The following is a 25004-nucleotide window of genomic DNA, read 5'->3' on the forward strand; positions in this document are numbered from 1 at the left end:
TTACACTTATGTTTATTTATCCTAATATCAGCTCCAAAGCTTTTCTCATTCTCTCTGGTTTGTGGGATTTATCTTAATCATATGGCTGGGTGTCATGTTCTTATGCATAGTAATTGTTTTCTTACGCAAATTCAACATTTTTATTCATGGTACAGAAATCTTATCTGGACACATGTGTTTCCTTTATACCTAGTGTGGCCTACAGTTGTGTTCAGATTTACATCATCATCCTTGTCCCCATGATTGCATGGATAAAGCAGTTCCCACCTGATAGCTGTCACTGACTGTGGAATGGCCCTGTGCTCTATTAATTTGTTAACCTACAAACTAACAATGTGCTGTGAGCTTAAACACTCAGCTTTGTCAGTCAGGATAGTGTTTGTGATGCATGCTTAGTGTTTTTATTCTTCGAATCTGACACTGTATTAAAGCTGTAACTTGTCTGTGCACTGCTGCAAACTGATAGTTGTCATAACTGAGAGGAACTCATTTATATTTCTTGTCTTTTTCATCATCTCACCCAACAGTATCTAGAAATTCTTGCTTGTGTTTTCCAGTTGATATTTCATGGAAAAAAATGTGTGGTTCCATTAACTTGTTAGACTGTATATAGTTTAGGTGGAATGTGATCATTTCTTTTTAACCCTTCTTGACACTTCTAATTTTGAAACTTATTTTGTTACAGTTAGGTATCTACTAAGATCAGGTGCTTTATTGGTTCTGAGGTTGTGGCTTTGATAGTAACGTGGCACTGGGTATGTGGGGGAAAAAAAAGTATTCTCATTGCCTTGTTTTGTTTACCTACAAAGTTGACATGAGAAAAAAAAAAAAAAATTAATGCTCTTCCACTAATTAACTCACTGTGTAAGAGTATATGCAGTTTTGGTAAATGATGCATCAAGATCTGTGCCCATTATATGAAGCTTGTCTATCTAACCAGCCATAATGCTGGATTGGATGACCTCCAGAAGTCCCTTCCAACCTATTACTCTATGATTCTGCTAGGTGCAGAAACAAAGTGTGGTGCCAAACGTTTCACTGTGTAATTCACCTAAGTTTTTCTGTGATGTGTGTGGTATATACTTAGACACAGTTCACTCAAAAAAGGTACTGTTCTAATTCCAGGAAACTTTATAGAAAAATTCGGACCATATTTACTGTAATGTGGAGTGCACTGCTGTTTCCTCTGGGGATCCAAATTTTCATAACAATTGTTCTACTGAAAACCTTTGAGGACAAAAGTTTGTGGTGTGAAAGGTGTGAAAAGGAAGGTGCAAAACAGAATATCACAGTCCTTTCAGCAAGTGAAGGCTGAAACCTTATGTAAAATAATATGTAAATTAGTTAACTAATTTTGACATTTACAACATAGTGATACATGAAACTTTGTACTTGTTAAGAGACTGGAATATTTTTCTTTATATTTATTCTGCTGGGATTAATTAAGTTTACCATATTTAGCTAATCCTACAGCTAAGTAGCATTAGTTAGTCTTTGCAATTAGAAGATAACCTCAGTCAAGAGTTTAACATGAATTCACATCAATAGTCCATGAGTGTCTGGGCCGCCAATCTCTGTTTAAATTTGGAGTTATTATAATCATTAAGTTTACTCAGGCTGAGTATATTCTCCAGATATACTTTTGAAAGAGTATTCTCTCTTAAAAGAGAGGGTAAAAGAAGTGATATTCTTACTAGCAACAACCCTTTCCCATGAGAATTTGCCCTGGCAGTGCTGGATTTGCATTTGCTATGGGCATAACCACGTGAAAGCAACTGAATAAGAATGAGGAAAAATATTGCTGTGGAGGCTGTGGAAGTATTTGACCTGGTAGTTTGGGTATAAAGTTGCAGAGGTGCTAGTGGAAGTCAGGTTTCAGGGTTGCAAGTAGAAAGTTCTGAGTGATACTAAGATGCTGAAGTCACTGTGCAGCAGTCACAGTAGTGGTAGATGTGAAAACCTTTGGGAAAGGCAGGTGTCACAGAGGGTAATGTATAGTTTTAGTAAGTGCTGTAGAACCAATTTTAGCATCAAAACCATTAAATGCTATGTTTTTGTGGGTTTTTCTTCCCCAAAAGCTTACCAAGTTTTGTCCATTTTTCTGATGTCGTACACATCTAGGCATTTTGTTTCTGTCATTAATAAAATTTTCCAAGGATTTGTTACGTCATATTTTGGCAGCTCTCCTAAAGAAGAAATCTCTTTCCTTCCTTTCTTTTATACTATTCAATTAGTATTAATATACTATTCAAATAGTATTAATCATACTATTACAGTTCTGTACACAATCACAATATTTGATGGCACTCATTGAGAGGTTCTTTTGCTTGACACCTTCTTGTGCTTCTTATGTAGTCTGCCCAAAAATATATGCCTGGGGAAAAGCATAGTCTGCAAAAATGAGCTAGTTAATCAGGTTTCTGGAAGTGGAGTCAAACTGCTCAGCTATTTCTATTTGCTGCATCTTTCCTTTGCAGCACTTTCTGTCTTGAGCTGGTAAATGATGTTATTGATCTGTGCACTGTTGATCTGCACAAAAGAAATCAAAGCTTCATTTGTTCAGGCTCCTTACCATTCTGTTTTTTTCTAACAGACGTACCCCACTCATGACCCTTTTTCCTTCCTCTGGTTATTTGCCCCCTGTTAGGATAGTCACCACAGAAAATGTCAGCTTGCCAGGTGTGCTGCCCTTTGCTGACCACCTAGTCGTCCTTTGTGTGACTCAAGGAAAGGAGGAATTCTGCTCTCCAGAAGAGAAATAAATGCCCTTCTTCCCTGCAAAGCTCTGGAATACATTTTGCTCTCTGAAACATCTTGTGTACATCAGCATGTGCAGCTACAGTTACTGCTCTGCTGAGTTGCTATACATTTTTTGCTTGTCATTGTGGCTCCCTTTTTCCTTCTTCACTTTCAAGCACTGATCTTGATGATTTCTCTGATAACCACGTTGATCTTGATGGTTTCTCTAGGGCTGCCCACTGTATTGTTCAGGCTGCTTTGATGGTTATAATATGTGACTGTAGCACGTATCTGTCACGACTCAGACCTCCTTAGGATGTTTGTGTTGTATGTGTTCGTGTCCTGGCCTACATTAGGAAGAACAGTTTGAGGGAGGTAATCCTTCTACTGCTCAGCACTGGTTAGGCCCAATCTGGAGTGCTGTGTCCAGTCCTGGCCTTCTTAATATAAGGAAGATGGGAACTGACTGGTGTGAGTCCAATGAAGACTCATAAAAACAAGCATCTGGAGCGTCCTTCATGTGAGCAGAGGCTGAGAGAGCTTGTACTGTTCATCTTGAGGAAGCTCAGGTGAAATGTTGTCTAAACACCTGTCACCTGTTGTCTCAGGTGAATCTGTGTGTCTAAATACCTGATTTTGGATGAGTGAGAAAAAGAGCCATGCTTTTCTCAGTGGTGCCCCTTGACAGGAGAAGAATCAACGGGCACAAATTAAAACACACACAACTCCGTCTGAATGTTGGAAAACCCTTTTTTACTGGAGGCCTGGTGGTCAAACAGTGGAACAGATTGCCCTGAGAGGTTGTGAATCTCCCTCCTTGGAGATCCCCAAAACCTGCTTGGGCACTCGCTGGACACTCTGCTCTAGGTGGCCCTGAATGATCATAGTGGTAGGCCAGATGACCTCTAGAGATCCTTTCCAACCTCTGGTTCTGTGGTTCTGTGAAATCTCAAATAGGTAGCTCTAGAATGCTATCTAGCCATCTAGTGTCTCTGATCTTTGCTTTAAAGGTAGCTTTTATATAGACAGATCCAGCATGAGGGATTGATAAAACTGTAGGTCTGCTGGTATATTTGGAAGGGAAGGAGAAAGAGGAGAACCCAGAGAGTCCCTTCAGAACCTGAAGCATTCACATCCCTGCTGCCCACATTGATGAGTGAATCCGCAGAGATAAGTATATTTCTGCAGAAGGGTTCTGAGTGACCTAATATGTAAGCATTTGGGAAAACATGACTTCAGGGAAGTCTGGGGAGTGATCTAAAGTGAGCAGATTCATCCTGTTATTCTGAGCAAGGATGAGTTTTTACAGGCTCCTGGCACGACAGTGCTGCCAGGCTCTGATTCAGATGTGAGATGGAGGCTGCCTCTTAAAGATAACTTCCTGATGTGCTCACGTGTGAAGTGAGTATTGAGTGCTCTTGAAAGTGCTGTTCTGCTGGAGTACCTTTACGGAGAAACTCCTAAATTCTCTCTCTCTCTTCCCCACTTTCAAATAATGTATTCTATTTTTTTTTTTTTTTTTTTTTTTGTCAGAAATGCTATTTAATATAATTGTTTACATTTTAAAAAAAATTGTAACAGTCTCAGTCTTCAGAGTCTTTCTGATTTATTTGCTACTGTATTTCAAATGCATATATTTATTCCTAGTTTTCAGTCAGGCATTACATCTGCCAATTTTGTTGGACACTTGTTATAACTTAGGCTTGTTTGCATTCATTTCTAGTGCAAGTCTAATAGCTGCAATAGAAATTTTGAAGCACTTTGGAACAATTTTTGAGTTCCCAATGATGAGAAATCCACTGCAGCATTGTATTTGCTGTTCCAATGGTTAATTTCCTTTGTTGTTAAAAGGAGCAAGAATTTTTGTTGTACTTGTTTGTTTCTCACTTTGAATTTGTCTGTCAGTACCCAGCCTTCAGAATTTACTATGTTTTTCACTAGATAGTTCGTTGCCTGTTTTCGTAGTTACCAAGTTTTAGACTTCACATAGGTTTTGATTTATGTAACCATGTCTAGAAAGAAAACTACCAATGTCATTATTGGAAACTAGAGGTAAACACTTCTGGCAGAAAAACAGGACTGGAATGGGAACATAGGGAAAAAATTATTATTGAATAACGATGCTACTGATGCTGCAGTTGAAACTGTGGTTTGTAATTTTAAGCATTGCAATTAATTGGTGGGGAGAAAAATGGTAATTTAAGACTGTAGTTCCAAGAAGAACTTCATACTGTATAACTGTTTGGATCTCTCTTGATTTTCCACCTTAGAAATCCATTAACTATTGTTTACTTCAGAATTCTGTGCTGTTATGTAGCATCCTTCTGAAGAGGATGCAGCTTTGACTTGGCCAGGGTTAAAGGAATTGCTACTGCTGTTACGGGTTTCTGCTCTTAATATTTACAGACAAAACTCAAAGGGGAAGCATAGCATAGAGGAAGGATGTATTCTTTTTCTCTGGTGCTTTTCAACAGTTTCATCACTGAAAAAGTAAAGGTATAGCTTATTGTCATCTGATCCTGAATACACATGGCATTGTTGGGCTACGTAGAGTTTTGTGAAGTTGTCTTTCTGCTGACAGAGTCATACCAACATTGTAATAGGGTAAATCCATCTTCTTGCCTAATTAGACTCTTCTGTGCTTGAAACAAGACTAGTGAGATGCAGCAGAAAGAGGAGAAGTAAAATGAGGAAGAAAATGTTAAAGCAAGTTACAGAGTAAGCAAAAGTCTTTTGTTATTTTTTTATTTTTTTCCTACTTATGTGTTCAGGAATAATCTCAAGGTGGGCGGAGATGATGGTTGCTAAGTAACAAAGTCCCCTTTTCCTATAGGAGGGTGGACCAAATGTTGTTCTAGAGAATTGGTTCACTACTGATAGTCTTTGGGTTACCTGTTCCAAATCCTGTATGCCATTTAGCAATCCCATTCAATGAAAGAAAAGATTCTGAGACACGGAAAGCATCAGATAGTATGCAATCAGTACATTCATAGGTCCCTTATTGTGCAGTTATTTTAAAGTATTCATTTTCTGGCAGTCAACCTGTTTCTGTTCTATCCTCTTTTGCTAATGGTTGTGGCTGATTTTTTGGCAGAGGCTGTAATGAATGTTTGCTTCCTGATGCCATTTAAACCCAGATTTCTAGACAAAAGAAATGAATTATTAGTTTGAAAGCTTCTCAGGAACAAGAACAAGTGATGATTTACAGGGTTGTTTACTACCTCTGTGACAGTCATTAAGAAATAAAAGTTCATGTTTGGTTAAAATTAATGAATTAAGAGTTTATTGCGAACATAATTTTGTGAAGTACATTACAGCCACATTTTTCATTCTTGGTTTTTATTCTCAAGGTTTGTGATGTACCTATCACACAAAAACCCATAGTTTTTATATAAACTAAAGTTTAGTTTCTTGTATATTATATCCTGTTGCTGCTGAAAATTGATATTTCCTATCACAACTTCCTGCTATCTACTAAATCTACAATGCTTTCTGTTAATAAACTGGTTGAACTTTCAATTTTTGTTCTGAAACCTTACTTCATTCTAAAGTCAAGGAAGATACTGTGTCATAAACGCTTCTTTTTCTCTTTTCGCCCCTGCCCCTTTTTTAAATAAAGTACTTGTGATTCTAAGCATAAGAACATAAATAAAATTCCTACAGGGTCAGAGCCATTGTCCATCTACCTCTGTATTCTGTCCCCAAGAATGTCAAGAGGAGCTGCTATTAAAAGACAGCACACAAGCTTGCTCACTTCCTGTGGTCTGTTCCTGTCATATTTCCCCAGCATCCACAGTTGTGCTAGAAATGTCAGAAGGTCCTGCCCTGTCTTTTTATTATTGTCTTATGGACAAGTAGTCCAGGAATTTGTTTAATTTCTTTTAAACCTGGTGGTACACTGTGACCTCCTGTGGTGGTAAGTTCAAGAAGTTCACAGTCTGGTACGTGAAGATGTACTTTCTTTTCATCTGTTTTAAATCAATTCTGTAGTACCACTGAGTGCCCTTTTGTTCCATTATTATAGGGTTCAGTGAACAATAGGCTCACCTTTACCTTTTCTAAAGCTTTCATAATTTAAGACTTTCAGAGGTCATTCAGCATAGAAGGTGATTTTAGCACTCAAGGAATTTTTTAGGTGGGGAACATGTTTTGTTCTTTGAATGTTGCCTGGCTTTTTAAAGTCCAAGTCAGAGGGTTTGACTTCTGGAATTCATAGCATGTGGACTGGCAAAAACCTTTTATGTATTTGCATCAGTTACTCTCCCTACACAAAGTTTTTACATACGGTCTGTAGTTTTTATAAATGCCTTTCTGACACCTCAATATATACAGTGTATTAAATAATGAAAATAGTAATTGCAGAAAATTTGTAGGATTAGTAAGTCCTGTCAATTATGTTATGAAACTTAGTTGTTTGTTTAGAAAAACTAGGATATCTTCCTTTGTACTATTATATGCATAGACAGCCTTTGAAATCAGTAGCCATAATCCAAGCGTTATTCTTTCCAAGAGAAAATTCTTTAACTACCTGTTAATACTCCTGTTACACAATTAACATCTGAGAGCAATCTTATAATGTGTTGGCCCTCTTAGTGTGAATATTTGTAATCTAACTGTTCAATTATGTGATCAGAGTCTTTCTTGAATATACTATGAAAAGGCAGTGCAATTTCTCTAAAAGTTTTCCTGTCATTACATGACAAGAAGCTGTCCTGAACCAGAGATATTTCATTAATTATTGCCCTATTAATCCTGTGTGTATTAACACTGTGAGCAGCGCTTTTCCATAGTTCAGAGTAAAACAGCACACTTAGATTTATGTGCATATGTCAGCATTGAGATATACTCCTGAAGGGGAAATTGTTCTGAATAACATCGAGTGATTCTTCCATAAGCCAAACAAGTTATGATTAACCTGTTAACACAGTATTATGAAGTCTGACTAGCTGTGGAAATAGCGAGTCATAGTTGGAACATGACTTGTATAAAATGAGTAATTAGTGTATTTGTGATACAGTTGTTCTCAGTGAAAAAAGCAACAACTCCTATGTTACCCTATTTGCAAGGAAGCACACCTTAGAGTGGAAAATATGTTGAATTTTCAACCCCAAACACCTGTCTGGATTAAGGCAATGTCACTCGGAAAAGCAACTGTCAAACCAGTGGGTTGTTCCATGGGCTTCGGACCCTCTACAGTATATGGCATTAGAGTCCAAACCAGGGATCTATCCAACAGTCCTATCTGTGAGCCACTAAGTCTTATCTACTTCATGCCAGTTTTCCTAGGTCACAGTCATTGGTATGGTTCAGAGCCTGAACTGGCCGGCATATGTCTGGAGATGCTGTGACAAAATAGCCATAGTTAAAAACATTCAGATTAGGTTTGATTTTTAAAAAAAGAACTACTGTGCAATGAAGATCATTCCATTTTGCTAGATGTGTAGAAATGCATAGCTATAATTTTATGCTGTGTCCTATATCAAGAATGAATTTCTATGAGAGATCATGATTGCTGGTGATATCCCACGCTGGACTGTCTTCAGGCCTATTAGTGTACTTTCACTCTTGTCGCATCACTGCAGCAGTCTGTAATTGGAAATTTCACTGTGCTTCTGAAAGTAACTGCATAAAATCTGCAGAAAAATAGTCCATTACAAATCCATGTAGACAGCCAAATTATGGCAGCTCATTGTCCTTTATATTGCCGTGGAAAAGAACACCCACTTACATAATTGAAGAAAATCTGGCACTTCTGAGAGAAGAGATGCCCAGAGCAGCAAACACACTCAAGGTTGGATAAGCTCTGACAGCCAAGAATCATGGGCAGAAGTCCTGGATATCTCTCAATCAAAGCTGGAAAACCACAGGCTTCCTTGCAAGACTTTAACCAAAAGTGAATGCTGTGTGCCCTGATGTATAACATCAGTGCCCAAATACTCATCTCCAGGGTATGGAAAATGATAAGATTGTCAGAAAAGCCTGAGAATAAAATTTCTAAAGCAATCTAAGTTCAGATCAGGACAAAAAGGCATGTTTTGACTAGTTAGTGGCAGTGATGACTCACATCAAATATTGCTTCCAGCACAGTTTCAAAGCAGCTACAGGCTTTGTGGTTATGGCATGCTTTGGTGGAACAGTTTGCTTTTAATAGTGTCAAAAATACTGCTCTGAAAATTAATACTGCATTTACTGATGGGTACGCATGCCAAGTGTAGACATGCGATGACACCTATTAGCAGTGACACTCTAACTTTTGTTTGGCCCTGAAATGGTCAGGCTGTTGGACTTGATGATCTTTGAAGGTCTCTTCCAACTGAACTATTCTATTCTGTTCACTCTTTCAGTGGGATTGTTGAATTCTTCAGAGCTTGCCATCACTTTGTGTTAGTATTTATATAATATTTATATATTCTGTCAATTCCTGGAAAAATATCATGAAAAAAGTCAAAGACTGCTGCTGTACATTCTATGACTCAGTCCTGAAATCCCAATTCTTTCTACCTTAAGAACCACCCTACACAGAAGTCTTTGAGAATCAACTTCTGTTGTATCAAACTTATATGTAGTGACTTCTGAAATACTTTGAGTGTTCCCAAGCTTTTCGTATTAATTATGTGTGTTCTGAAGATGAAAGGTAAAGATGTTATATTTCATGGTACGTTGGGAGAACACTTTTGTGCCACGGTGAAATCGAAAAGGAACCTTTGTGATTAACAGAGCTCTCAGCTTACTGAATCATTAAACCATTGCTGGAAATAGAGAACAGGAATGTTGCCAAGAACCAAAAATCCTCATGGATATGAGCATTTTAGGTGAGAAATTCCGTTTTAGCAATCCAAAGATGACTGACACCTCTTGTATCTTCTCAGACCCAAGTTGTAAAACTGCATGTTGGCTATCTTTTGATGCACATTAAGTGTCTGGTCTGTATCTATATGCCAGTGTAAGAATTTGCAGATCAGTTTGTTTTCAGTTCTTTAACATGATTCTAATCCAGCTCATCCTATTTGATGCTGGGTAACTGAGCATTTAAAGTCAAAGAGCAACTGAGGTCCTCCCCCTGGATTGCTGCATGGCCTTTGATATGGTCACACATCACATTTTTATTCAAATTGGAGGGATGTGGATTTGAAGGGTGGACTGTTCGGTGGATAAATAATTGGTTGGAAGGTCACAGCTAGAGGGTTGTGGTCAGCAGCTCTATGTCCAGGTGGAGGCTGATGGTGAGTGGTATCTTCTGTCTTGGGACCAGTGCTCTTCAACATCTTTATCAGTGAAATAGATAGTGGAATTGAGTATACCCTCAGGAAGTTTGCTGATGACACCAAGCTATGTTGTGCAGTTGATACAACAGAAGGGAGGGATGCCATCAAAGGGAACCTGCCTAGAAAAGCTGGAAAAAGGGGCCCATGCAAATCTAGGTGCAATTTGAAGATGACAGGTGTTAAGCTGTTTGAGTTGGGGCAATCTGAGGCGTGTACAGACAGGGAGAAGAGCAGCCCTGCTGTAATGGACTTGGGGCTCTCAGTGGATGAAAAGCTTGACATGAACCAGAAGTGTGCACTTGTATCACTGAAGGCTAAGAGTATCCTGGGCTGTATCAAAAGAGGTGATTGTCCCGCTCTGCTCTGTCTTGTGAGGCCTCACCTGGAGTGCTTTGTCCAGGCCACAAGAATGATGTAGAACTGTTGCAGAGGGTCCAGGGTGCCGGAGAACTTCTCTTAGGGAGAAAGGCTGGGGGAGCTAGGCTTATTCAGCCTGGAGAAGAGAAGGATTTGAGGAGATGCCATTGCTATCTTCCTGTGCCTAAACGGAGCTTATAAAGAGGAGGAAGACCAACTTTTTACACAGGCAGATAATGAAAGGACAAGGGGTAACGGTTTCAAACTAAAGGAGAGGAGTTTAGATTAGATGTTTCGAGGAAGTTCTTTACTCAGAGGGTGGTGAGGCGCTGGCACAGCTGCCCGGAAAAGCTGTGGATGCTCCATCTCTGAAGGCACTCAAGGCCAGGTTGGACGGGGCTCTGGGCAGCCTTGCTGGTGGGTGGCAGCCCTGCCCATGGCAGAGGCAAGGGAGCTAAGTGATATTTAAAATCCCTTCCAATTCAAGCCATTCAATGATTTTATGATTTTGTGATTCTACAATTTTATGACTCTGTGAATGCATAGTATTAAGGGGGAGCTGAAACTTCTGTAAAGTCTTTCTGTTGGCAGTAGTGGAAGGTAAAAATTCTGCATTTATTTTGTGTGGAGTTACTGTAAGCTTCTGTAAGTTACTCCATTTAAGTGAAGTAACTTACCGTTAAGAACAAGTATCATTTATGTATTACAAAAGTGGAGCTGATGTTCTAGGTACAGCTGAATATCACAAAAAATATTGCAATGCATCTCATTTTTTTTTTTATTTTTATTTTTATTTTTTTTCCTGTTCTTAGTAATCTGTTTTATGGTAAGTTGTAACAGCATCATATTTTACCTTATATCCACTGATGAATTTTAGTACCTGGCTTATACCTCGTGAGTCAGATGGATTGTGTAGTCTGGCTATATAGTCAAGCCGCATTTAAATATATAAAATATTCAGGTCCAATTCAATTAGAGAAGAATAACTTTTTATTTTCTAATAACAAAATTTTAACAAATATGCAAATGACTTCTGCCCCTAGGTCTAAACTTGGGAACATTTAAACCTTGTTTTCAAAGTCCCTGGGTCTTGGAGGTATTTGGAATATTTCTGCCAGAACTAGAGCTCAGGGTTCTTTTTAAACCAATTTCTTTTTCACAGGAGACATGTCTGAGGCAGCTAGTGTTACATGCCTTCCTGGTATTTAGCCTGCGGTCATGTTATGTCTATATTACAAGAACTTTCACTTTCGTTCTTACCACCTAACTCACTCAACTTCCTCCCCAGTGCTGATACCTTTTATCATGACATAGAAGAAAATGAGATTGCTTTAACATGATTTATTTTCAACAAAATCACATTTGCTTTTACATACGTTTTTTCTTAACTCTTAATATAATCGCTTATGAGTTTTTTTATTATTATTTGGTCTGTTACTGCTCCAGGAATTGAAACTAAACCAACCAATTCTTATCTCCATTTTTTTCCCAGCCTTTCAAAGGCATTTCTCTCTTCCAGCCTGACAGAACATTCTACATCTTTCCCAAGTTTTGAGATGACAAAGTTAGCTCTCTCAGTATCACAGCTGATTTTTAGCAGGCCCGGATAATTTGAAAACACCATACTTCCATAATCCTGTTCCTACTTAGAAGTTTTTAAAAGCTCTTCCTTACGGTTAGTTTTGTTAACATCTGATCACAGTTAAAGCTTTCAGAGAGGACTGAAGAGAGATACCAAGTGCTTCTGTTCTTCTGTTTCCTTATACTATCAGCTGATAGATTGAAAGAGTACAGTAACAAAGGGTTTTTTTGTGTGTGTGTGTGTTTTTTTCCTTTATTTTCATTTCAGTTCCTCATGGTTCTGTTTTGTTTTGTGCCCTGAACATTTTGGCTCTGTCCCTGTTTGCATCTGCTTCTATGTGATCACTGAAGAGCTTGGGCTTCTGTCAGATTGGTCTTTTCCTGTCCTTCCTAGATGTGGTGATAATATGTGATAATATGTTCTGAGGGTATGCCAGGTAAAATATATGTCTGCATACAGTGGAGGTTGGGCAGGAAAGCGTGAGGTACAAACATGTGGGCTGCAGAAGATATCAATGGGAAAAAAAAAAAACGATAAGACCGTGAGAAGAATGCAACTGCAGTACAAAGCAATGAGACTTGAGCATAAGGGATGATTGGGCAGAACCAAAAGGTTATCAGGAAGGAGCTGAATTAATCTTAATGGAGGAATTAGAGAAAGATGAGTGGAATAGAAATGGAACTCCTTCTCCATCCAGTTCCTTTTCCAAGATGGGGAAGAAGATGCCTCCACATTCTGGCAGGTATACATATATTAGGGTTCAGTTTTGGTTATGGAGTCATCACATGCAGGAAGGAAACAAACTGGAAATGAGACAAGTAAGCAGCAAGTTATTATTGCTAATAGCAACTTGGGATTTGTCTGAGTTGAATCCTGCAGTTCTAGATGATAGATGATGAATAGATTGATAAGTCAACTAAAAGAAATGGTAAGGCTTACTTAGGGACATAATACACAGGGTGGTACATTTCCAGAAATGCCTACTTAAGTATGCAAAATCTTTCTCTCAAATCCAGTTGTGCTTGCTCAAATATGTGATGGAGTTTGGAACGTATGTGTACCATCAAATACATACTCTTTTGTGTGTATAATGAAGGAGTACCTTTTGCTGGTTCGGTCTGGGATATGCATATGAAGAATTAGTTTCACAACATTAGCGTGGATACTAGTATCCTTTTCCAAGAAGCTATTAGTAAATTCTGCTTATGGGCTGTGATCGTCTGAAGCTATTTTCCATGTCCAAATATATGTAGTGTTTTAATGGCATTTGACATACATTGTGTAGATACACAAAATGCTTGTGTGAATTGAGGATTTTGGTATAGTCTTATATAACTTTATTTAACCTATACAATACTGTGTATTAAATTTTGATGTTTTAGTGCATCAAGATGAATCTTTCTGCCTTACTTACAATTCCTTAGACCCTGTGGAATGATTTGGCAAAGTAATTGTTTTGGAATGCAGCTTTTAATCAAAAACCACTAATCACAGGAGAACTACACTCTTAACTGCAAACAGGATGGCTAATACAATAAAACATTGAAAAAATAAACTTAAAGTCAATTTTGAAATATTAGAATGCTGTGAATTTCTTTAATCATGAAGTTGAATCTTGAAACTGCACTTTTAAAATTATATGCGATGCAATTTCCTCAGCATTTTCTGAAATTAGTTCTCCAAAATCAACCTTCCTTAGTGGTTAACAGAAATTTTCTTGTATTTAAAAAAAAAAAAACAAAAAACAAAAAAGCAAAAACCAACAAAACCAAACAATGTATAACTTTATTCTGATGAGAATTTAAAATTAAGTGTTATTTTTTGAATGTCATTCCAGAATGAATTTGACATGCTTCTTTTTTTGTCTTGCTGTCTTGCACAGGTATCATTTTTCTTGTTCATTATTTTTGTGGTGTATACCATGCTGCCCTTCAACATGAGGGACGCTATAGTTGCCAGCGTCTTGACCTCTGCATCTCATACGATTGTGCTGAGCGTCTGTCTATCAGGTACAGCTGTTATAAAGGAGCACTTGGTTTGGCAGGTAGGTGCTTTGTGAAATTAATGATTAATTGCACACTTAATATCCCAGTAAGTAAGACCATGAGTTTCCCGATTGGTTCTTCTCCATTTCTGAATTGCCACAGACTCAATTCATAGCTATTCAGTCTCTAATCCTGAAGCTGTCAGAAGTGTTATGTCTTGCTGAAACACATCCTTAAGTGGTAGAATCCACAGCCACACACACACAGTGCTTACCACTGTTGAAATTATCATTGATAATAAAAAATTCTGTGATACAGCCATACTCTGGTAGGTGCATTGCCACACATCTACGTAAAACACATTTCTTCTTACCGCATCAAAGCCTAACTTGTAGGCTTTAAAAAAGATTATTTTCCAGGTAGCAGTGTTGTTTTTGACTCAAAAAAAACAAAACGCATTGCTGCTGAGAGTAGCCTCAACTGGGTTTGCTGAAAAGAAATTGCCCTCTTGAAGTCCAGCGTAGGCCTTGTCCTGTATTTCTCAGCCTTTTATTGGCATTTTACAGCCTCCTCTTGGCCAGGCTCACTGATTGAAGAGGGCAGACTGGCTGCAGACATCATGACATTTAGAAAATGCACCTGTATTTGCAGTTGGGTTTTGGCTTGTAACTCAACTCTAATCATTTTGCTAGAGAACATATCACAGATGAATAATTACAAAAAAAAAAATATCCAAATAGTGGGAGTTCTTTTTCCTTTCTGTTCTGGAGAATATCTTCCAAATGGTGAAATATCATATTTTTTTATCATGGTACTGTGGTGAACCTAGGTGTCCTCATTAGAGATCTGTAAAAAAGGAAGTTTCATTTTGAAAAGCATGTACGTGCTTTTTTGTATATTTATATGATCTCAGGGAAGCAAAATTCTTTTACCTTTCGCATCAAAATTGCAACAAGGCTTAAAAGTAAAAGTAGTGAGTCTATCAGAAGAACAAGGAGGGAAGGCATTGTCTTATTTCTTCCAAATGGCATGAAATATGAAACAAGTAGTTTCAACTTATCGTTTAAGTTACGTCATTGTTTGAAAAATCTGCCTCAGAACATATCTTCAAAATTATACTGATTTTACTAAAGTAAATTGCCTTGTAATTAGTGGTTCAGGAAAATGCATTTTATGTCCAGACATGACTGCAGACCTGTGTTATCTGGAGTATTGCAGTTGAAATCTGATAAAAAATAGATGTTCCCTGTAGAAATATTCAAATGGTGAGATATGTGGCTTTGCATTTCTCCACTTAATTTAGGTTAGTTGTTATTGCTGAGCTTGCTGAATTGTGCTGTATGCTAAGCAAGAACCACTGTCATCTGCAGTCAAAATATAATTTTAATAATTCATTGATATGGTATTGTTGATTGTATTTGAATAAGCTGAGGATAATTTTATTCTTGGTTTTGTGTTGACTTATAGGTTAGGGTATCAAAACATATTAATGTGTGTTCCACTCTTTCCCTAAAAATGTTTTAGAGATGCTGTTTGCAGAACTTATTTTTTTCTGACCATTATAATCAGGTGCAACTAAAACAAGACTTTCAAAAGATGTTATGTTTTAGAGACAGAATATCTCTAGAATCAAAAGAAATAAATTATGGACTCTGTTGCATCTTTGAGCCCTTCTGTAGCCTCCAGTTTCTTTCAGAAAGAGTGGAATCTTTGGGCAGTTTGTAGATTTGTTATGAGTATTTAACTTCAAGGGTATTATTAATTTTCTATTCCCTCTTTGAGAAATGTATTAAATGTTCTCTGTGCTTTGGCAGTTGATGAAAGTGCTGAGTGCACTGAGCTGTCATGGATATTGGACTCGGTCATGGAAGGGTCTGAAAGCCATTATCACAGCTCACTGTGCCCTCTGTATGCATTTAGATGACTGTTTATGCTATGTGTAAGCAGAAAAATGCTTTGTGTCCTTTTATTTGAAATGAATAAATAAAAAAAATATGATTGGATTGCAGACATTGATTATAGTAAAAAGAGAAATAATGCTGGTCAATGATACGTCTCAAGTTGATTTAGGATAAATGTATGCAATTAATGAAAACCTGAAATGGGGTATAGTTATTTAAAAGACTTGAAATGTTGAATCTTTTTTTTTTTTCTGACCAAAAAAGAATGATGTTGAGGCCTGAAATGAAGTTGTTTCACAGAGCTCAGTCAATAAAGCCCCAAGATGAGGAACTGGCGGTACACTGACATTTGAAAGCTTAGAAAAACACACTCAAGGCTGAGCACAGTAAATCCATGGTCATGGAGCTGCACTGAATTTTGACAAAAATATATTGTTTTGATTTCAGGGCTACTGGTCCATCTCAGCAAAATAGAAAAAAAAAAAAACCAACCATGCAGTGAATGTGGTGTTTTTTCTACTAGGTGCTTAAAAAGCAGAAAACTAGTAGGATAACAAATCTTCTGGTGGGTAAATTTTAGCATACATAATGTGTATATATAGCATGTATCCTTTTGGAAGGAGTATGTGCATCTCCTTCGAAACTACTTTCTGTATATTGGAAGACTGATTAATTTCCTCTGAGTTTTCTGTTCTCTGGCCTGAAGAATTTCTTTCAGTCTTTTTCATATGGTGGATTCTCCTTGCTTTTTCTTCCATCCGGTAGCCCCCTGCTGGACTTTCTTCAATTTTTCAGCATCTTCCAATCACTCTTGCTGCTAACATGTAGCATTTTGGAAGTTATGCATACCTTTAGTCCATTAGCAGAGGAAAATGGGTGTCTGCGCTGAGTTTAGGCAGATCCTATCTGACTGTTTTTGCCACTCCTTTTGTTGTCTTTTGCCGTTTTTTTTTTTTGTTTGTTTGTTTTGTTTTGTTTTTTTCTTTTTTACAAAATTGGCTTCAGTAAAACTGAAGGGCTTAGTATGCTTAGATTATCAAGTGTTGGTTGTGGTCAGAGGTAAAAATTTCCTGCTGATATAAAGAATTCAACTCTCCTTGTTACTCGAGCTATGCGTGTTTTTTGGGGAGGTGGGATCATCCCTGTTGTAAAAATTGGCAATGATGGAGACCTTTTTTCACAAATCTTGACTTTTTTTTTTTTTTTTTTCTTTTCATTATTGCTGAATGTTAGTGTTAAAATCTTCTTCTTTCCTAGTAGGAATTTGTCTGGCCTTGTTATTTAGCTTTCATCTGCTAGACTTGCAGACCCAGTAGTATCCAATTCATTTATCTCTCATGAGAGTACTTCCAGATTATCATGAATTCACCTAATAACCTTTTTATCAGTAAAATATTTATTTTAGGCAACCTTAATCAGTTGCCTGCTTTGATACTAGCTCAACCCTTCATCACTTTCACAGCTCTTCTCTAAGTCCTTCCCTGTGTTTCATCAACATCTTTCTTGCAACGTGGAGGTTAGCAATAAGGAACACTCAAGAGGCAGCTGCAGAGGTGCCAAATGCTGATCAGAGCTGAACCCACAAAGGGGTTAGTGTGTGCTGGTGTGCTCAACACAGAGGCTTACAGCTCTGGGCAGAGTTGAATGCACAGGAATGGGATCTGTGACAGCAAGGAGGAAAAAAAGAGTCCCATGTGCAAGCTTCAGTTTATAAAAAGCAACTGTGTATCTATGGTTTTGTTTTTTTTTTTTTCTATTGACACAATTAATCCTAACCCTATCTAGGCACATAGTCTGGAATCCAGGACTTTCCCTCTTTCCACATGAACATCCTACTACTATACGGAGAATCCATACTGTACAGGGTTTTCCATCTGCTCCTGGCAGCCTTGTGGTCAGGACCACTGCAGAACACATCTCCATTTATGCTGTTAAGGCATTTGGCTCGGAAGACTTCAACGGCTCAACATCCTTTTCAGTTATTGCTGGAATGAGAAGTATTTCACTGCTGTCCATTACCATAAACACACAACCTATTTCTCCCCAAACCAGACCAGATTCTGATCAAATAGCTGTGGTTTTCCTGCTTTATTATCAACTACTCAACCATTCTGATCTCACAATGGGCTGATACTATCAATAAAGGCCTTTTGTTTTTAATTTGTTAAAAATAAGCTAACTAGTAATCTTAAATGTGCCAGAAGGTGGTTGTTTTTACTCTCTCAACAAAAGAATTTATTGGTTTTTAATCCTTTTTCCTAGCTAAGCATAGGGATTTTCCAAACGTTGGCTAACTCATTACAAAATGTCACTGTTTTTTTTTTTTTTTAAACTAGTGTTCCTGACTTTTTTGATTTTTTTTTTGAAGGGGGGCTGTTGCTGTCAGCATTGAAGATGTGGTCCCTTCTAAAGGTACAAATCTGTAAATGTATCAGCATGCAAATATATACACACAAACACACACACACACACACTGTTTTAGTCTATGTTCAAGAAAGCGTACAGCAAAAAGAAATAAATTGTAATGAATTTTATTTAGGTAGTGTTTGATTTTAACTTCTGTTTCCAGTTCCTTTCTCCTAGGCTGGGTAAATTCCTAAGGCAGTGTTTGGTCCTGGCAGACAAAAACAAATGCTAAATGAAAATTATTTTAATTTAGAGAACATTTGAATTGGGAAGTGCAAGGGCAAGGGCTACATACACAAGCATTTTATTTTATTTTTTTTAACCATTGGCTGGTTTGAGGTCTCCTACTTCAAGATGAATTATATCCTATATGCTAAGGATAGATAAAGATGAAGCCACTGCCAAATACTTAAGTGATCTGCTGGTATGTGCATGATGACTAGAACTCTTAGGATTATTTTCTGTTTGACTTCTGATTTGTGGGCTTTTTTTTTATTTCAAGATTTATAATGACTAAGAAATTGGTAATGGTATTCTTTAAAAATAAATCTGCATTTCCTGTTTTTCCCCACCTTTTGTTTCATTTTGTTTGGGAGAGAGGTTTTTTTTTATTCTACTTTTATTTTCCTGAATAGGTCATGGGCATTGATTTTTTTACCTTTGCAATTAGGCAAATCATTCCTGCCTATTTGAATCGTAAGGTTTTTTGCTCCCAATTCCCAACAATCTCCTTGTTGTTGTAGAGAGGGGTTGGTGGCCCAGGAGCATCATTTTGAACCCTGATTCTGCAGGCTGGAATGGGATGCCACCTGTTCATTGAAAACATTGGTAGATTAAATCTTGTGGGTTCTCAAAATTTTGAGGTAGTTTTGATAGTACGTGGCAGGTGTTCCTTCTTTTGGCTACTCGACAGTCTGCTGTTGGGGTTATAGTGGTTGGCTCATGAAGAGTTTCCAGCCTCCGTGAGCTTTTATTGGGTACCTCAAAAAGCCGACCTGGTATAGCTGCCTCTCTCTTACTCCTGAGACAGTTGTTACTTATGCAGTCCTGTCCCAGGAACCCACAGCAGTGCAATCCTTTTGGCTTGTGTTCTGTATCTTTTCTCTATCTCTTCTGAAGTTACCAGTGGTTTTCCACTGTGTCACATTTCTTTTGAATTTTTAAAAACGAGATCTGTATGGTAGAATCATGTGCTTTTTCAAGGGAAAGTGGTTAGTCTGATATGATCTTTCCTGCACAAGACGCTTCTGTACTTTATTCTATTTTCTTTTAACTGTCATGCTTTTCATGATTTTTTTCCTTCACAAATTGTTCAGAAGTCTGACATAACACTCAAGTGAGTCTAGTGAGGCTATAATTGTTTAGTTCTTCTTTCCTCGTGCATCACCAAATTTGGTGTTCTTTAATTGCTTGCTATCGTGGTTAGATCATGTGCTGCTGCACCTGCTGCAAGGACCTACCACTGCTCACAGCATCCTTCTGCTTCCCCTGTCCTGCAGATAGTTACTGTGGTGTGGAGGATGACTCCAGTAGACAGACAAAGATGGTACTGGCAGTCCCATCCTGCTCCTCTCTTTAGCCATGCACTGTGGATGTCCACTAATGAGAACACAACTACATATAGACATCACATGTGCCCCCACTCAGCAGCTAAGCCTAGACTCTTAGCAGCTCTCCTGGGATCCCAGTCTCCCCAGTGGCTGGCACCTGGACACAGGTGCCCTTGAGTCTGTATCCCTGCTCCAGTCAGTCAGGATTCCCTTGTCCCCTCTGTACCATGGTATGACCATTAAAGACACCTACCCCTTCCCAGTTTCCGGGCCACATCACTAAGCTGGCTCTGGTTTGGCGTGTGCTGGTGTTCACATGTGGACTTGCACACCTGTGCTGACTTCAGTTGCTGCCAGGGGGCCCAGTGCCCTTGGCCTGGCCCCAGACCTGTGTACACCCAGTTGCACATAGAACAGAGTATGCTTCACTCAGGAAAGGAAGCAGAAATTAAGTTTAATCAGCAGACAGGACAGACTGCACTGACCAGGCAAATGTATAAAGCAGATGCTTGCTTGCACACAACTGACCCCTTCTATCTCCTTAGCCCTCTGTTTTTCCACACTTATTCCACCCCAGATCACCACAGTGTTTCTCTTCCTCTTCCTTTGGTTCCTCCCCTAACCATCCTATATTAAGTCTTGCATCATCCTGCATCCACTGATGTGTCTCAAACCCCTCATATTGACCTCTCTTAGTCAATGTAGTCAATAGAAAGGTGCTCTGGAGAGTTGCTCTCCATGACTTGTAGTGATAGGTGTACCACCTAGTCACTGGGACTGAGGCTGCCCTTGAATGGTGCTGGGATGGACCCAGGCAGGGTGTCCCATCCTCTGAGCCCTTAATTTGGGCTCTCACCTGACTTTGTGCCTCTGCTCCTGTGAGCTTGTGGTAGTAGGGTGATGGTGCCTGGGGTGAGCCTGGCAGTATAGTGGTGTTGCTAAGGCTTCCATGCTGTTGTCAGTCTGTGTTCTACCATATGCATATGTGCAGATTTTTATCACTTAATCATAATTACATGATTATTTCTAGCAAGATTCATGAGCTGATGTTTAACAGGTGCTTTGCAATTCATATATGGAATCTCTGAAAGAAGCATTCTTTATCTAAATTACAAATATTTACTTTTATCTAGTTAGCTTTTTCAGCATTAATAGCAATTTTTTCACTGTTAATAGTACTGCTTATGCTTTTATATCTCATCAGCTCCTAGAAATAGATGTAACTGGTGATATCAGGCAGTGGACCACATTTTCAAATGTGGAAAACTTTAGTATGGCATGTATGCAATATATAGCATGCATTGGGATGGCCTAAGCAGTGTGCACCATGTAGGCCTATATGTTTTGTTTAAACCACCGATTTAAATTCTTCTGTTAATCAAACATCATCTTTAATAGGCATTGATACTTAGATCAAATTTTTCTGTAGCATGAGTGGCATGACAGCAAAATACTAAATGCAAAGTATCAGTATTGAGTGGATAAAAAAGAAGAAAATGTACCTCACTGAGACTCAGAAATAGAAAGCTGGTTTATGCTATCATGCAGATGCAAGACAACATCTTTATAGAACAAAAGGCCAGAGAGAAAGATAGTGTCTTTAAGTATGTGCATTATTATGTAACCTGTAAGGCTGAAGCTACACAGAGAAAGCATAAAGCACACAGGAATTTTAGTAGTCTAAATGGCTAAAGGCTGTGGGTTGAATGTATCTTACAGTGTACTTCTACCTGGAATGCCACTTTTTGAAGGAGAATGGCTTTTGAGGAAGATAATGCAGCTCACTTCTCACTTTCTACTGCAATTACACAAACTGAGTTGCTGTTATTGCTGCAGGAGAGGCACAAAACAATGACTGCTAGTGAAGAAGGAAGACTGTATTTTATTTTTTTTCATAGCAGCAGCTACTGCTGTCCTATCCCTCGTGCTTTTTTTCCTTCTCTCTCCCCACCCCAGCAATGCTCTGTCTCACCAAGTTGTGCAGCAGCTGCCGACCAGTTCCAGAGGGGAATGCTGTGCCCTGCACAGTCTGATACAGTAGGCAATTTTTATGGCTGCGCCTTTCTTTGCCCTTGATTCTGTGCTTAAATCTGGGCAGGTATAGAAATGTCAGCTGCTATGTTTTTTAATTCATTTTTACAATCTGCAGATACACTCTGGGTTTCACTTCTTCAAGACAGTCTGCACAGTTTAGATATGCTTATAAAGAGCCCACTTGCCTAGGAGAGTATAGATATGTAGGAGAATGCATAATTCCCTTTCATACTACTCAAGCATTAACGTGGAAAATGTGAACGTCCTCTAAAAGGCTGTAACAAGGAGACCTGCAATACTTCTCATCCTAAAGGTTACAAGTTTATTTTAGCATATTTAATTTTCCAGTATATGAACTTATGCGATCAAGAAGACCACAGTCCTTCACTATCTTAACTACATTGTAAAATGTCAGTGTTAGCAGACTTGCTCTTGAGGCTGTTACTCTTCTGTAAATGCAAGCTGGTGATGATTGGAAATTCCAGTACTTCTAGACTGGAACAGAAGGCAGTGTGCTGTACCAGCCACACCTTCCTCTCTTACATTATAGTGCTGTAGCACCAACTACATTCTCACCATACTGAATATATTTTGCAAGGGAGTTGTATGCTATATCTTTTTAATAGTGATATTAACATAAATAGCTTAAAAGTGAAAAGATAAAACTATGCATTCCTAATTTTGTTGCAGTGTCCTTCTAGGAATTTTTTTCTAGAGAGGAATAGTTAGTTCCTTTAATTAAGTTATTACTAGGTTTGCTATTTGCTTCCATTTTCACAGACATTGTCTAGCCTTTTCAGTTTTATACAGTCATACTTCTATGGCTTGGTATTCTGTGTCTGATTTTAAGTGAATTACTTCTTACAGCAGCTGAAGCATAAAATTCTGAGTGTGATACTCAATGTAGACATGATGCCTCCTCATTTTATATAGGCATAGGGTCGTTATCTATCCTTACACATTATTTTCAAGAATGCAGGAGTAGAAAAATGCCTTTCACTGTCAAAATGTGGATACACTTCCCTATCACATCATCCAGTTCCAGTGCAAAATAAAGCAGGTGGGATGAGGAGCACAGGCACCTTGTGCTGTGAGTTTGGAGATTAAGAATTCAGCTGATATACCATTTTCCCCAAATGACTGACTCCTTGAAGTTGCATGGTTCAGTCCTCAACCTGTCTGGAGATATAGATATGGTCTTATTTGTCCTCTGCTCCCCTGCAGCACCTTGGTTCTCAGCTGATGGCTAGGCAGGAGGATTCCTTTCTCTTGCAGTCACCTTCCAAGAACTTGCACTTCTATGCATTCTTGCAAATGTCCACTTATGCAATTCCTCACTTCCCTCACCCTGATTTTACCATACTGTAATCCTCAATCTGTTTCAGAAAAGCTCTGACTACAGAAATACCTAACTTTTAATTAACTACAGCCTCCAAGCACCAATTTTGTAGGCGCTGTGGGAAAAGTACTGAAGCCAGTTAATGCTTAAAAAAAAAACAAACACAACAACATCAACAACAAAAATCAACAAGCAGATGAGAGAGGCAAACAGACTAACACAAACTGTTTTTTGTTTTCTTAGCAGCCTTAACTCTTAAGTCTTAGAAACCTTCTTTCTTGCCAAAACAGCGTGGCCAGGTCTCAACTTTTTCCAAATAATTCCTGACCTGTTCTTTCCCCTAAGGAATGTCTGGGAAATGGCTCTGGGAAAATGGCGGTTAGCCCAAAAGAAAACTGTGCAAGATGGCAGCTGCACAGCCATAGTGGTCATAGTGCACAAGACTGTGTTCCAGCCTTGATTTGTCTGCTAGAAGAGATACAACTGGATGGTATAACCTAATAACCTTAAAGTAATTCTTACTTCTTCCAGAAAGTGATCTATTGCACTTTCTTTCCTGTCTTAGGTCCTATTCTGTCCTATTACTGTGTGAATGGCATCAACATTTGTTTGGTATGAATCAGCTTAATGAATCATGTCTGTCCCAGTAATAGCTACTCGCTAGTTATATATGTTAAATTGTATGTATCTACTGTCAGTTTGGACAAGTTCTCAGAGAATACTGAAGACTTTATCCTTGTCATAGTTTCAGCTGGGACAGAATTGTTTTCTTCAGAGTGTCTGGTACGATGCTATGTTTTTATTCTAGGAGAAAAACAATGTTGACAACACACCAATGTTTATAGTTACTGCTAAGCAGTGTTGTACAGAGCCCGGGTTGTTCCTGTTTGTCAGCTCATACTAACAAAGGGCTGAGAGTGGACAGAACCAAGACAGCTGTCCTAAACTGGTCAAAGGGATATTCCATACCACTGACATCATGTGGAAAGAGGGGAAAGAAGGGAACGGGAGTTCATCTCACTCTCTTCAGCTGCTGGGAGGGCTAGCTGGGAATAAGTCAGGGGTGAGCAATTGTTTGTGCATCAGTCATTATATACATTCATATATATATATATCATAGTTATAATCCTTTTCCTTTTCTCTGTCTTAGTAAATAGTTTTATCTCAAACCATGAGTTCTACTTTGTATTTGTTTTTTTTCCCCCCTTTTGATTCTCTCTCTCATCCCACTGGAAAGGGATGGGGGCTGGGGAGTGAGCGAACAACTGTGTGGTGCTCAGCCACCTGCTGGGTTAAACCACAACAATCCTACACACTTGCTGCAAATGTCACCCATATGGACTCAGTTCTTGGTTTCTGGATGAGACATTATTAGCTATAGTTGTTGTTTCACTTCTTCACAGTTACTGCTTTTATTCTATATTTAACTTTGATAGAATTGGAACATAAACAATGTGGTCTGCTTTTTTCAGACATATCGTTATGTTCATTAATGTATTTGCTGTTTTAATTTTAGTTGTTTCCTGTCACTTTAAGAAAGTGTTTGCTCATGAGTGAGTAGCAGTCTATCAGCTCAGGAACTGCACAAATTGTAGAATGACGTGGGTTGGAAAGGATCTCAAGGATCACCTAGTTGCAACCCCCTGCCACAGCTAGGATTGCCGGATGGGACTGCCCAGGAGCCCATCAAGCCTGGCCTTGCCCACCTCCAGGGATGGACATCCACAGCTTCTCTGGGCAGCCTGTGCCAGTGCCTTACCACTCTTAAGAACACAGGCTTGAAGTCAACAAGTGGGCTCTGCACTGAGCTAGCTCAGGTTCTCAAGCTCCATGAATTCTGACTGCA

General features: G+C 38.6%; 1 protein-coding gene across 1 annotated transcript in view; it reads left to right on the forward strand.

The window, feature by feature from the left end:
* The window catches only part of ADCY2 (adenylate cyclase 2), a gene marked incomplete at both ends in the record, with an annotated part of 203697 nt that overhangs the window by 47045 nt on the left and 131648 nt on the right, over nt 1-25004 (forward strand). The window contains one exon of the mRNA XM_079533799.1: nt 13826-13987. Within this exon, the coding sequence (XP_079389925.1) occupies nt 13826-13987 (162 nt within the window). The remainder of the gene's footprint in view (nt 1-13825; nt 13988-25004) is intronic.

This window comes from Tetrao urogallus, assembly GCF_951394365.1.
Source record: "Tetrao urogallus genome assembly, chromosome: 3".
Taxonomy (NCBI): Eukaryota; Metazoa; Chordata; class Aves; order Galliformes; family Phasianidae; genus Tetrao; species Tetrao urogallus.